We start from the raw sequence: 14,166 nt of genomic DNA on the forward strand, positions 1-14,166 counted from the left end.
AGTGAGACATATGTCGTTTGACTATTACTTTTCAAGCAACACTGTGTTTCCTGATCTAATGACCCCAAAATGTTACAAATCACTATTATCACTATTATTAATCACTATAGCTCAAAACTCTTAACATGAAATGTCAGAAGTAAATGCTTCATTTTGGGGGGTCCTTGAGCCAAAAACATTGAGAATCACGAAAGTAAACCACTCGATTTGAAGACTTTACATGAGAGCACCCAAAATGCTGGTAGTAATCTCACCTTTACTATGGATTAACCTAACAATGATTTTTTTTTCTATCAATGGATTAATAATTTATTCAACAAAATATCATGAATCATTAAAATGATTTCATGATGATATTATTACCAGAAGAAATTAAGTATTAAACAATGAAAATTACAACCAAGTTGTAATAAACTGGAATAAACTTCTCAATTCTTAGTCCAGAGACAGGAATGAAGAAGCAGTTGATGTGGATGGAAGGATGAAGATCTTTAAATAGACTCAGAGGAGGTGAGGATGACTCAGGCTCTGCTTTTCCTCCACTGCCCAATTCTAAACTCTTTCCTTCATCGTCTATCTGCCTCTTTCTTTCTGGGAAAAACAGGGCTGTGGATGTTGCCACAGGCCGTTAGAGTCAGGTCAGAGAGAGTTGGTGAAGCACTGTGAGGCTTCCACTTCGTCCATACACACACACACACACACACACACACACACACACACACACACACAGAGTGCCTGACAACATGTTTCATATCAAAGAAGTTTTCAGTTTAGACTAAGATGAAACCTTCGACTTTAAACTCCCTGAATCAGACACACAAATTTCGGAGTTTAGTCAGTTTGTCCCCGACAGGAGATAAAATGCATTTGGACTATAAAGGTCGCCACTTCACACAAACATTCCTGTAATGAATACAATAAACTTCAAATACTCCATCCTGAAATATATCTACAAGTGAGACACTCATTCATACAATATTGAAATATACAGCCCAGGTAACTCATGCATCTTCAGAATGTCAGTTTTTTCATGAAATGTCACCTATTTCAAGTTTTAACCTTAAACAGAAATAATTCATTTGACAATGCATTTATGAGATAATCAACCAACAAAAATTAAGGAAAATAAACCCACATCTAAATATGTATCTTAAGACTTAAAGATCAATAACCACCGCAAGCAAATCACCATCCACCGAACATAACAATTTATTTGCTTTCAGGTGTTAATGTCCTCCCCTATCTGTCCTGCTGGGTGGTATGAACTGTCATTTTCATCTGGTGAAAACAAGCGCTGTAGTGCCAGGCCAGTCAATACATGTGGTGAACGTCTGTGGCAAACACTTCATCACAGGTTAGTTGATGATGGTAAAGTAAATAGATCAATACCAAATTAGAAAAGAGTCATAGTGTTGGTATAGCTCAAATTTTAACTGTGAAAAAATATATAGACTTTCCATAAAAAACACTACTTTTAGAATGGAGTTTGGTTTAACAGTTTAAAGACTGACAGGAGCAGAGCATTATTCACATAAATTGAGTTTATCGGTTTGTAGTAAAAGTTAATGTAATAAACACAAACTGCAGTCATAATACAGACAGTGAATCTGCTTTGCACCGCACAGATCAGGGAAAAAAAGTGGAAAAATAAAGGTCTGGGGGATCGGACAAACTTTAAAGTGAAGTAAATATAGAAAAATAAACGAAAAGGTAAAGAGAGTAAATGAAAGTAAAAACAACACGAAGATCCTATAGCCTTTAGTTCAGAGCCAGTTCATAGTGCACCATACTGCTGCAGTCCTGCATTAATCTCCAAGTAAAGTGCATTATACTGTTTTGAAATATGCATGCAGCAGCCTGATGACGGCTGTATGACCACTCTATAAGCTTCTTATGAATTATTGACACTCAAAGATATACATATTGCAGCCTGCACCCTCTGTGACCCCCGGCATTGACGTCAAGCTCGTCTGCTCTTAAACCTTGACCCTCAGTCAAGCACCGAGGGTTGATGTATTAACCCTTCCTTACACTACATCTGTGGGAGCTCCTGAAGTCTCCATAGCAACTGATGATGCCATGACCTCCAGATTATGTAATAACACAACAAACTCTTCAGTCTGAAAAACTGTCCATGTTTCTTATGTCCATGTTTCTGGACTGAAATGTTCAACTATGACTGGAGTTTTCAAAGTGTTAAACTGTGGGCAGAAAACGGTACTGCCTTCAGCTTGGGTCAATTCCTGCACATCTGTAGAGTCATGTAGCAGCAACTTGATCCTGTAGACAAGCTTGTTCAACATAGTTTAAAACTGTTTTTTAGAAAAGCTTCAGGAGCATCATTCTGAGCCGTATGGGAAACCTCCCACTTTGAAAACCCCTGAACTATCACGTATGGATAATATACGGGTGTCCACATACTTTTGGCCATATTATGCACAAATATGCTCTGCATAAAACTGCAGCCTCAGGGCAAAACTCTGCTCTACTAAATCAACTTCACACAGAGAGAGAATGTGTGTGTATAGAGCTTTAGTTTGTCGAGAAACAGCAGAGCCGAGCGTCTGTGACCATATACAGTCAGGCAAAGAGAGAGAGAGAGAGACAGAGAAATAGAAGGAGAGAGAGAGAGAGACTGAGTCAGAGAGGGAGATGGGTGTGACAGAAATATGAAGAAAAGAGTGAGAAGGATAAAGTAAGAGAAGGAAAGAACAAGAACAAGCAGGGGAAAGAGCTACATTGATAAAATGAAGCAGAGAGATGAAGAGAAAGAGAGAGAGAGAGGAGCGTTGCATCTGTCCAGCACCTAAAAAGGAAACAGAGTTGATTTTATTGTTTCCACACTGCAACAGTAGAGACAGAGAGAAATAGAGGACAGACATGGAGGACCGAGGGCATAAAAATGTTTAATAGGAAGAAAAAGTCAGAGGAGGAAGAGAAGAAAAAAAGTAAGAAAATGAGGAAAAACAGGAGAGAAAAAGAGGTATATGTCGTATGACTCAGGGCCAGTGGAAGCTAAAATACCATAACATACCCCTCTATATCTGTTTGTCTTAATATTTCTCTCCAACAGATGCAGGAATCTGAGATTATGGAAAGAAGACAAAAAAAGACATAAAGCAATACTCAGTCTGCAGCCACGCTAGCAGCTCTGTGATGCACAGCTGTGCTTTGAGCTAAATGCTAACATTAACACGTACAAAGTGACAATGCTAACATAGTGATGCTTGACTGATGCAGCCATGGCTGCGGTGACTTATGGCCACGCTGTGGCAGCTGGAACTGATCGCTGCCATTCTAGACAACGCTTGCCGTTTCAATTAGCGCAGAGCAGAGCAAGCAGGCAGGAAGTCAGACACAGAAAAAGAGAGAAAGCGGTCCATTTTCAAAATAAAAGATGCCATGCATTTGCAATCATAAAGGCAGAGAGAAAATAAACTATTTAGGAACATGGTAGAAGCACAAAGTGCAAGGAAAGAGGCAAATCAACAAAATCTGAGCAAGTCGGCGTAATCAGACTAGCATGCTCCACTGCTGGTGGGGGCTGCAGATATGTGAAGGATGGATCAAACCTGTGGCGCAGACATACCATGACCAGTGGAATAAACCAGTTAGTTAAGCGTGTTAGCATTCTGACATTAGCTGCAATTACTACTAAACACAAAGAACAGCCGAGGCTGATGGGAATGTTATTAATTTAGAGGGCATTTGGCCATAAACCAAAGTCTTGGACATATTTTTACCTGATGGTGGTGCAGAGAATCACCAAAATTATCACAATTGATCTTATCTACAAAATCCATCCAGTAGTTGTTCAGATACAGTTCTGGCATTCCTACACACATGTTGCTAACATGGTGAAAACAGTATTGAGGGTAACAAACGACATAAGTAATGTGTTACAGTAATACATTACTCTGAGCAGTGATGAAGTAATATGAGACATTCAATTTCTGTTATTATTTTACATTTAGTAACATTTATTCTTGTATTGAGGCTGCAAACGTTTACAGTACTATATGTACAAATTTGCTTGAGTGTGAAGTCCAGAGAATAAAAACTAAATATACTGGACTAATTTTCTTTGTTGAAGTGGGAGAATGTGTTTATTGATAAAGAGGAAAGAAATAAAGGTTCAGAGAAAAAAGAAAACTGGACTTGTGTGTGACTGTGTTTCCTTTTTGCATAACACACCTCACACAACTAGTGTGAGATGGAGACTCCTAATTATCTCAAGCAGGGTGTCAAATTAACTGTCATTATTACAATTTAGTGCCTTTAATTTAACGTAAATATCTTGCTGGTGTAATACTTATCAACACTGTCTTTATTATCATTCACATTTCTCTTGCTGTAAGATTTAACCAAATAGTCTTTAAGCAGCAGGTGCATTTTCATTTATCTTGGGGTTTCTCAGGTTTTTCATTAAATACTGTCATTTAAGCTGTGATTAGAGACATATTCTCATAACTAAAGTGATGGAGAGAGAAAGCCCAATACACACACACACACACACACACACACACACACACACAGAGAGCTTTGCATCCATGAAAACACATACAAACACACATTAACACACAGTTGAGCCAAGAGGAAACGCCCAAGGACTCCCCCGGGAAAGAGGGAAAGGAACACACACATACACCCACCCACACACACACATACACCCACACACACACACACACACACACACACACACACACACAGAGGCCCCTGAGTGAGTGCAGGTCCTGTGTGCAGTTGGAGGCAGCAGGTGTTTGCAGTAGCAACACGCTGAGTCAGGATTGAAACTCACCTCCACACACAGGAAGGAGCTCAGATACAGGCACATCAAGCTTGTTTGTCACTATACATCTGAACTTTGCATTACATGGTTTTACATTTCATTGCTGTCAGGTGGTGCTTTTCATGGTTCACCTTAACTAACCCCCCATTTTCTGTGTGACGAGAAAACTGAAAACTTTTTCTGAAATTGTGAGGTTTCCCCTGGACAGCAAAACTAAGAGAGATTTTTGGACTGTTTTTCAGAAGTGGGAAGTAACTGTTTAACTATTTAAGTAGAGTTTTCAGGGATCTGAGTTGAGTATTTATTTCTCTGATAATTTTTCACCTTTACTCCCTTCTCTTTAACACACATATCTGTACTTTCTGTATTTTCAAAACAGGCTTGTTAATGCATTTGAGGGAAATTATTGATTATTTTTATACAACCTAATGGGACAATAACATATTGAAAGGATAATTCCTTGGTTTATCTATCGGTGCATAATGGTGCACAAAAGACGCAATGAGATAAAAATAACGTAAAAAAAAGACAAAAGAGATGTAACAAGACAGTTGTGATGTAAAGACGAAACACAACAAAAAATACCTAACAAGACAAAAAAAGAAGCAAAAAGACAAAAAAGAATATTTACAAGTCAAAAACCAATGTAAAAGATGTAAGAAGGGAAAGGTGACATAAGATAAAAAAGATAACAAGAACAAAAAAGATGTAACAAGACAAAAGTGACATAAAACATTTAAAAGACAAAAGATGTAACAAGATGAAAAAGACATTAAAAAAAAGGATGCAACAAGATAAAAAAAACACAAGACAAAAACATCATATAGATTAAACATAAGATTAAAAAAAGACCTAACAAGAGAAAAAATGTTACAAGATGAAAAAAATGTAAATGATGTAAAAAGAAAAAAGACGGGATGATGCAACAAGATGAAAATGACATCAAAGACGTACAACAACAAGAAAGTCATAACAAGAAAACAATGGCATTAAGATGTAACAAGACAAAATTGGCATGAAAGATTAAAGATTGAGGACAAAAAAGACGAAAAAAGATCAGACAGAGGCCGTAACCACTGAGAAAAAGTGAAGTTCAGTTAGCTTTGCAAAGAAACAAAAGAAATGTCCTTCAGAGGGCAACATTTTGAATTATATGCTTTGAGTATATTTGGTAAAAGCAGAAGTAATTATTCAACTTCTCTACTCATTCTTTTCTTCACACATGTATCTGGCCTTTTGCTTAAGTAAAGAATCTGTGAACTTTTGCCACCTTTGCTCTTTTTGCCTGTGTAATGTTTAGGAGTGTCAGTTTTCTATTCTTTTTATTCCAAACTAGAAGCAAACAAGAAAAAAAAGAAAGAAAGAAAACCACAAATGCTAATGCTAACACCATTTCCCATCTGAGTGAGAGACAAAGTACACATGGCTAGAGCACATAACTTGTCAGAGGCGTTTAAATAACACATTTCCCCTCTGCTCGTCATAAAATTTGAGAGAGGAGCATGTAACCATTTTTCCGCGTGGCACATACCAATTATAAATGTATGGAAGCTGGACTTCAGGACTCAGTTTAAATGATTTATGGGTATCCAGCGCACTTGTGGAAAAACGGAGCTAACTGTGCTGGCTTTAGCTCCATTAAACCATTACACGCACAATAAGAAGGTCCGGGTGGAAAAGTCCCCAGAACAATTTATGTTTGACCGCATGAGACAATCGAGGAAATGAATTTGTGTTAAACGTGTGGCTTCATTAGTGCAGCCAGTTCATTCAAATGCAGACTGAGTGAGTCAAGTTAATCAGACGGGAACATTCTGCACAATTCAAAGGTACTGAACTAAAATGATCACCAAATACCATTAACACTGCCCCTGTTACTCATGCTATTGTTTTTATAACTTCTACTACTGCTGTTGCTATCATCACTAGGCTAAGCACTCCGATCTTTCGCTAAAGTAAAAAAAGTATCATATCAGAATATTAAAACGGAGAATGGCTGGCTTCAGAATGCAAGTAATATATATTATATCACTGGATTATTGAGGCGTTCTCAAACATGCTTAAGAATATTATATGCAATTTCTGCCAATATACCCCATAAATCTTATACACTTTAAGGTGTGTGCTTCCCTTCTTGGTAAAGGTGGGATTAATTTGAACTCTACTAAAACTAATGACTGTAACCATACTGCTACTCTGCTGCTGATGCTTCAACTGCAACTTAAGTTTATATCCATAAAGCACTTTTTTCTTAATAGATGTATCAACAGAAGAAACAGCCATGAATAATAAATGTACAACATAACATCTTAAGTCCAAAGGTAGACACTTCTAAAGTTTAGACACAGCCAGTGCAAACTTTGCAATAGTAGATGCATCTGGTGAGGTTGAATGATTTCCATTTGTTAGCTGAGCAGAACACCCAAAAACCATGACAGGCATCGACATGCTTTTGTTCATGAAAGGTTTGTGTTTCTGAATCTGCATTGCAAATGGAAAATGTTAACAAGGTTCACAACTTTCATGCAGCCATTGCTAAGTTTTTATGCTTCAGTCCTTTGTCTCCTTTAAGAAAATGCCCAGTTCACAGTCATAATTTCAACTTGAATGTCAAAACAAATGCTATTTCTAAGTTGGAAACTCATAATTAATTACAGTAACTCCTGTATGACCTGAATGCAGCATCATTCGGGTGATATGGGATCATTGCTATTCTAAAGCATGCGTAAGGTTTATTCAACTACTGTTAACAATAATAACAAAGCTTCATGCTAGATTAGCAATTCACTGACCACAAAAACCTTTTAAAAGATGGTTGATGAGTGCCATACCGCTCTCTGCGGTGCTCTGACAGAGAAAATAATTGACTTTCTGAGGGGAGCACCTGTTCTTCACCTCCCCGTGGTCCTTTATCTTGTTTTATCAGCACACGTTTTTGTGCATTGCACACTTATTTTTGCATGTAAACCATATTGGTGCAAAGGGTATCATATAACCCATTTCACTGCAGTTAAATGGCCACAGACGTAGAGTCAGCAGAATTTGTCTCAAGCACAACATGACTCATCACATCATCAACATGTACACAAACTCACAAGAGACAGGACTCACACACTGCAAGATACACAGAGCACAGTGGAGAAGAACTACAGTAACATTATACAATATATTATACTGCTACTACCACTGGAACTACTACAAATGATAGTACCGTTAGTGACATTTGCAGTTCTGCTAGAACCAAAGTCATACCAAAGTTAATGTAAAAGTTTTGAAAAATTAAAAAACTCACAGTTACTCCTTTCATCCATCAATGAGAAAAACAAACAAAGTGACGCCAAAGAACTGTGAAACATTTCTCCAATTAGGCTAATTGGATCCAGAAAATCAGCTCACGCACACACACACACACACACACACACACACACACCTGAAGACACAGGCGTGCGTCCTTCTACTCACCGAGCATAATGCTAACAGGCAGCAGGAATAAACAAGTGACACAGCAGTCAAACTCAGCTTCATGCTCCTCTCAGACGAGACTCCGTCCTCGTCTGTGGTCCTCCCTCCACTCAGTGTGTGAAAACAGTGCTTGCTTATTCCCCATTGGCAGGGGAACACACACACACACACACACACACGCACACACACACTCTCTCTCTCTCAATTAGCACACATACACAAAGACAAGCAGCTTATTAGTTTCAAAGAGGAGCAGGTCAACCTCCTCTACACAGACAAAGAGCTGAAGGTGTCTGCTGACATTTAGCTACTGATGCTGCCTTTGTTGTTAACACACACACACACACACACACACACATACACACACACACTTTGCAGCAGGGGATTGGTTGGCAATTATTGCACCGTTTACTGGCCTCTTTTAGCCTGGGAAGGAACTAGTTTTAACCTCAGTTCAGAGTGTGTGCGTGTGTGTGTGTGTGTGTGTGTGAGAATATAAACAACATGTCCCCCCCGTCTCCCCTCAGTTGGTACGGTCCAAACCTGCCTGCCCAAACACGCTGCCGGGCGACATCAGCAAAACAAACAAATTGGTTTGTTTGTCGGCCGACTTCACAGTGAGGTGAGAGAGGGGACACACACACACACACACACACACACACACACACACACACACACACACACACACACACACACTTCTCTCCGGGCCTGTCCTCATATCCCCAGCTTCCAACCCTCGGGAACAGGAACACCCATCTCTGGTGGTTACTATGGCGATAACTGCCAACAAAAGGGGGGCGATGTGGATGAAATTAATATGGTGATAATTATCAGGGTGCAATCTCAGACATATTTATTGATATTGACTGAAATATTCAGAATTACACTGGGACTTGTGTTCTCAATTATATTCTACACCTGTCAATGTTACAGATTGTGCTAAAATTTGATATATTAGTCTAAACTGAGACAATATTGATATTTTAACATGAGAACTTTGTCATAATACATTTATATAGCAAGACAAACAATACTCTTTTTATGGACACTAAGAGAAGAAAGAGACACGACTCCTGCTCCTGAAACACTTTTTGACTTTTTTGATATACCTGTTGTATTTCACCATCCAAACAGTGTTTGCTGAGATGTAAGCCAGCTTTAGCCTCAATCTTTTAGCAATAATGTCATTATTACAAAAGCAGCTGTTGTGTAACTTTAGACACACACACACATATTCACAGGGTTCTTGCTTTAAAACATGTCAGTGTCAATTTCAATGTTAAATCTGCCACCGTTTTCACCGTAAACTGCATATATGCAATGCAAGAATGGAAACCTTGAGAGGTGTAGCAACAGTAACTAAGGAGTGCAGTGCTTAGCGACATGTGAGAAAAATCAAAATTAATATCTGAAAACAGCTTTTCATGTGTGAAATCCATGAAGCTGCCCTTCAACAAAGAGGATAAATTGGGAAAAAAAGATGCTCTTAACTAAATATGATTATAACTGACTCATCACAACATCAGAACTTTGAACTATCATAACATTTTCACTTAATTTCATGAGTTAATCAGTCTCTTCAGACTCTTGTCTTGAACATAGCAAATTCAACTCCACTGCACCTGCAGGCTCCAACAAGCCAGTCTGCAACATCTCATTTGATGCCTTCAGCGACAAAACTTAAACACTTCAAGTAAATAACGCACCTATTTTTATACCAAAAAAAGGTCACTTCCACAGACTGACACTGCAACTGCTTGTCTAGATCCTTCCTGGGAAAAAGGGAGGTGTAAGTTCCTGGTTTGTTTGCACTAAATGGAAGAAGAATTTGGTGGATGCACAGCAAAAGAGCGCCACCAACAGAAACTTCATCAAAAGAAAATCCCAGACATCTGTTTGGCAGCTGGTCTCTGTGAAGTGCAGAGCAGACACTGCAGTGAAGGACATAAAAAAAAACCAAAATGTCACCAGGATCAAGAATTCTCACTTTTACTGCTCTTGTAGATGAGACTCAGACTCGAATACTTTCACCGTATCCTTGCATGCCTCTTTGAATTCCTGTCTACCCGGGGGATCCGTGTTGTGCTGCTCGTTGTAATGACAATCGTTTCCTGATGGTCAAACACATCAGAATATTCCCACGCTCAAAATAAAAACTGAGGCCTTAAGGCTGCCCACATTTATTCTAAAACATGAGATCATCACATCTAATTATCCAGATATCAAACCCTCCTCCAAAAAGATCTACAGCTCTGTCAAATAATTAACTATTAAAACTAAATGATGTGATACATTCAACCATAATAATAAACGTCATCCTGCAGCAAAACAATCTTGCAGAGTGATTTAATTTCCTGCAGTCTGAAGTGAAAACAGACAGCAAAGGACACACAGAGGTTTGCAGCAGAGGTTCATCGCTGCAGTTCCCGGGAGCCCATTTTCTCACAACTCTGAGCTTCAACAACCTGACCTACATGTCCGAGGAAAGTCCCCTGTCTAGCTGGGCGTCTTGTGATCTGAGCGGACCGACTCGGGGTCGAGGATTTTCCAGCAGATCACCCAGGCTGAGTGTCATGTGTCTGTTACAGTAGATCCATGCATGGTTTAGATTAAAAACACGTTTCCGCTGCTCTTTGATGAGGTTTTTCACCCGCTGACACATGCATTAAAGGGATGTTTAATGATCTCTGGTAATAACAGGAAGTTTTATAGACATTTTATATACTCATATTATTCTGCTGTTCATCACAATTAATAAAAACCAAATCAGAGACTGACCAAAGAACTTTTCTGCAGCAGTCTTTAAACTCATAACGATGAGATTTCTCTTCAAAGTACAGTGATTTTTTCCCTGACAAAAAGCCCCCTGACCAGAAGGAAATCAGGCCTGAATTCCTATGTGTGAGCTGCCCAAAAATGCAGCCCGATGCCTCTTAAATGCCTGAAAGTGGTCAAGCAGGTTTAATATCTGGTTGAGTCAGGGATGGGATGGGGAGCCACACAATGAACCAGCCCTCTCTAATCCCCAAATAGTCAAATACGAATGGCTTCCTCACCTCGCTTCGGTGACGTCATGTGACTGAAGCATTTCATCTTCTCAGCCAACAAAAAAGGTGATAATAGATCTACACTGAAAATTTGAGTTTTGGTTATTTATAACGTGGAAAGCTTCACCTCATTACATTTCATAGGGCGATGTAAAGGAAATATCACCAAGAGATTGGATCCTGTAGCCAGTAGAAATTTGCCTGCTGGAATGATTCCCAAAATAGAAACAGGGAAACTTAACAGAGACAGACTGACAGTGCAAAAAGTCTTCATTTTTAAGTTGACTTATTTTAATCTCAAGCCAATATTCTTAATAGAGATATAGAAGACTATACACAAGATGTTTTGGATGAACATTGGGAGTGTATATCTGTGTGTGTGTGTGTGTGTGTGTGTGTGTGTGTGTGTGTGTGTGTGTGTGTGTGTGTGTGTGTGTGTGTGTGTGTGTGTGTGAGAGAGAGAGAGAGAGAGAGAGAGAGAGAGAGAGAGAGAGAGAGAGAGAGAGAGACCAACAGACCGGATCCTACAGCCAGTAGAAATTTGCCTACAGAAGAGATTCTCAAAATAGAACGAGATAACCTTTGATACTCAATACTGCTGCAGTCCCACTGAGCCAACACACACACACACACACACTCATCCACACACTCGCACACCGAAACAACATTTGCACCTGTGCAGGTAGAATTGGCTGTCAGTCAGATGATATTTACCTTCAGGGCTGAGACAGTTAGACCTCTGACAAACACATAAATCACACAAACAAACTTTTTTTTTTTTTTTTACAACTGCAGCTCTCATGACAGTTTGTCTGCAGTAATAACACAAAATGCTAACTGTTCACTTGACTCCACCTGACCTTACCCTTCGATCTCCTTATGGAGCGACATGGGTCGAGAGAAAACTATAAATGTCTGCTTTAGGGATGTAAAAATTGGCAGTTTGTGGTTGTCTTGAACGTCTCTAAGATAAACAAGCAGAATATCAGGGAAACAACTGGAATTCTTCCTACGTTTCAGGCGGTTTGATGGTGGGCAGGTGTGTCGTATTGTCTTATAACACATGCACAATAAATTCAGAACCACAGAGATTCTGAGTAATCATTTTTCTTTGATTTAAACATTTCTCTCACGAGTGCAGTACATCACAGGTGACACAAGCAACACACTGTACTGGGGCAAAAACTTCATGCAGCAGTTGAAAACTCAAGTCATTTTAACCAAGGTCTTAAATCAACTGCTGAGAGGGCAACAGACCCCAGTTCACCCTCTGTTGAACCCATCATGGAGTCTAAACCTCCTCAGTCACACTCTGTCAGCTCTGAATAGGCTGTAGGTACACAGTAATGTAAGTCTACTGAGAGAATTAGAAGAGGACAAGATGAATGAAGAAACAAAAACTGAGTACAAATTGGGATGAATGGAAGAGGAGTGTGAGTCCTCTGGTCTTTACTTACAAATTTCTACAGTTACAGAAACATTTTAGCGTTTATCTACAGTCACTGTAATGAGTTCTTCCTGTCAAAACAGGATGGCTACGGTGTGAAGTTCTCCAATAAAAACAAATCTCAATCAAACTAATGGAAACTGCACTGACACACATACGGGACACGGTTTTGCAAACAGAAAATGCTGAGTCATGTTGCAGGCATCCAGCTCTGCTAGCTAACAATCATGAGGGTCCATTTACAGAAGATAATTGCACCACCTACTGCACGGCATCCAACAAGGTATGTAAAGACAAATATTATCCAAGGCAACAATGTGAGAATGTCAATGAAGCAGTCACCCTCAGCTCTCTAGCATACTTCAAAAATAGAAATACAAACAGCACATAAATGTAACAGACACCATTAGTGGCCAAATATGTGTTTTATATTTGAAGTTTTTTGCTATTAGTCATAATTATCTCCACCAGAGTACTGTTAGCTAGCTGGCTAGCAAACAACATTAGTAACTTTAGCTTCACTTATTAAGTTTATGTTTAAGAGTTTATTTGTTTTTTTATTCTCCTGACAAACTTATCAACTGAAGTGTTAACTAATACTTTGGATGGATATTTTATGACTGTTGTTTGTCTAAAAAAAAAAAAAAACAGCCATGATACTAGTGTAGCGTTTAGAATAAGATCATGGTTGGGGTTAAAAATTGAAATAACTCTTCATTTACATTTTCTTTTCCTTTTTTCGCTCTTTTTCTTCTCCTGTCATATTGTCATATGAATGCTTATTAATAAGACAGTACTTTAATCATAAATATATCTTCAGTAGTTTGGTTTACACATGTACACGTGAGAGCTTTGTACATGTCTATAAACTACTGATAAGTGTGTTATAACACTGTAATGGTCTTCAATTTAAAATTTACTTTTGTTGGTTCTTTGTTATACTTTTATTGGTCACTTTCCAGCCCAGGAGCTGGCAAGGATCCATTTGCTTCAAGAGGGCAGATATTGGCAGAAAAGTGGGCAGGAAAAGTCAAATCCAGCTTGTGTAGATAAAAGAGGATCTCTTTTCTCCTAACCTGCCCGTTCCTCCATTCTGCCCTCTCTACTTCCCTTCAGCCTAAATGATGACAAATAATCCCCAAATCCATCCTTGGCCATCTGCAATGAGGAAAGAAACAACTTGAAAGCTCTTTAGGTGAAGAAAGATTAAAGATATAACCCAACAGGAGCTGGCATGTGAGAAAGTACGCGCCCCATCACAGTAAAGATCCGATAGAGATCAGTTCAGCGTGGACCTCTGCCAGTCGATAACCTACAAAGTGCGGCGTTATCAGGGGAGCCCGTTGCATTTCACACGCCTTCAAACAAAAGCTGCTTTACAGAAAATGAAAATGGGGGTTTAATGCCTGTAAGACTACTGG

At 39.0% G+C, this 14,166-nt stretch overlaps 1 protein-coding gene across 6 annotated transcripts in view; it reads right to left on the bottom strand.

Moving 5' to 3' along the window:
• LOC146318082 (disco-interacting protein 2 homolog C) overlaps positions 1-14,166 on the bottom strand; it is a 257,932-nt gene that overhangs the window by 126,169 nt on the left and 117,597 nt on the right. The window contains exon 1 of one of the 6 annotated variants that reach the window (XM_084731554.1): positions 8,252-8,376. The exons of the other annotated variants lie outside the window; for them this stretch is intronic. Within the exon in view, the coding sequence (XP_084587680.1) occupies positions 8,252-8,258 (7 nt within the window). The 5' untranslated portion in view covers positions 8,259-8,376. Of the gene's footprint in view, positions 1-8,251; positions 8,377-14,166 lie in introns of those variants that run through there. 6 annotated transcript variants of the gene reach the window in all.

The sequence above is a fragment of the Lutjanus erythropterus genome, chromosome 12, assembly GCF_056507025.1.
Source record: "Lutjanus erythropterus isolate fLutEry1 chromosome 12, fLutEry1.hap2, whole genome shotgun sequence".
In the NCBI taxonomy this organism is placed as follows: Eukaryota; Metazoa; Chordata; class Actinopteri; order Lutjaniformes; family Lutjanidae; genus Lutjanus; species Lutjanus erythropterus.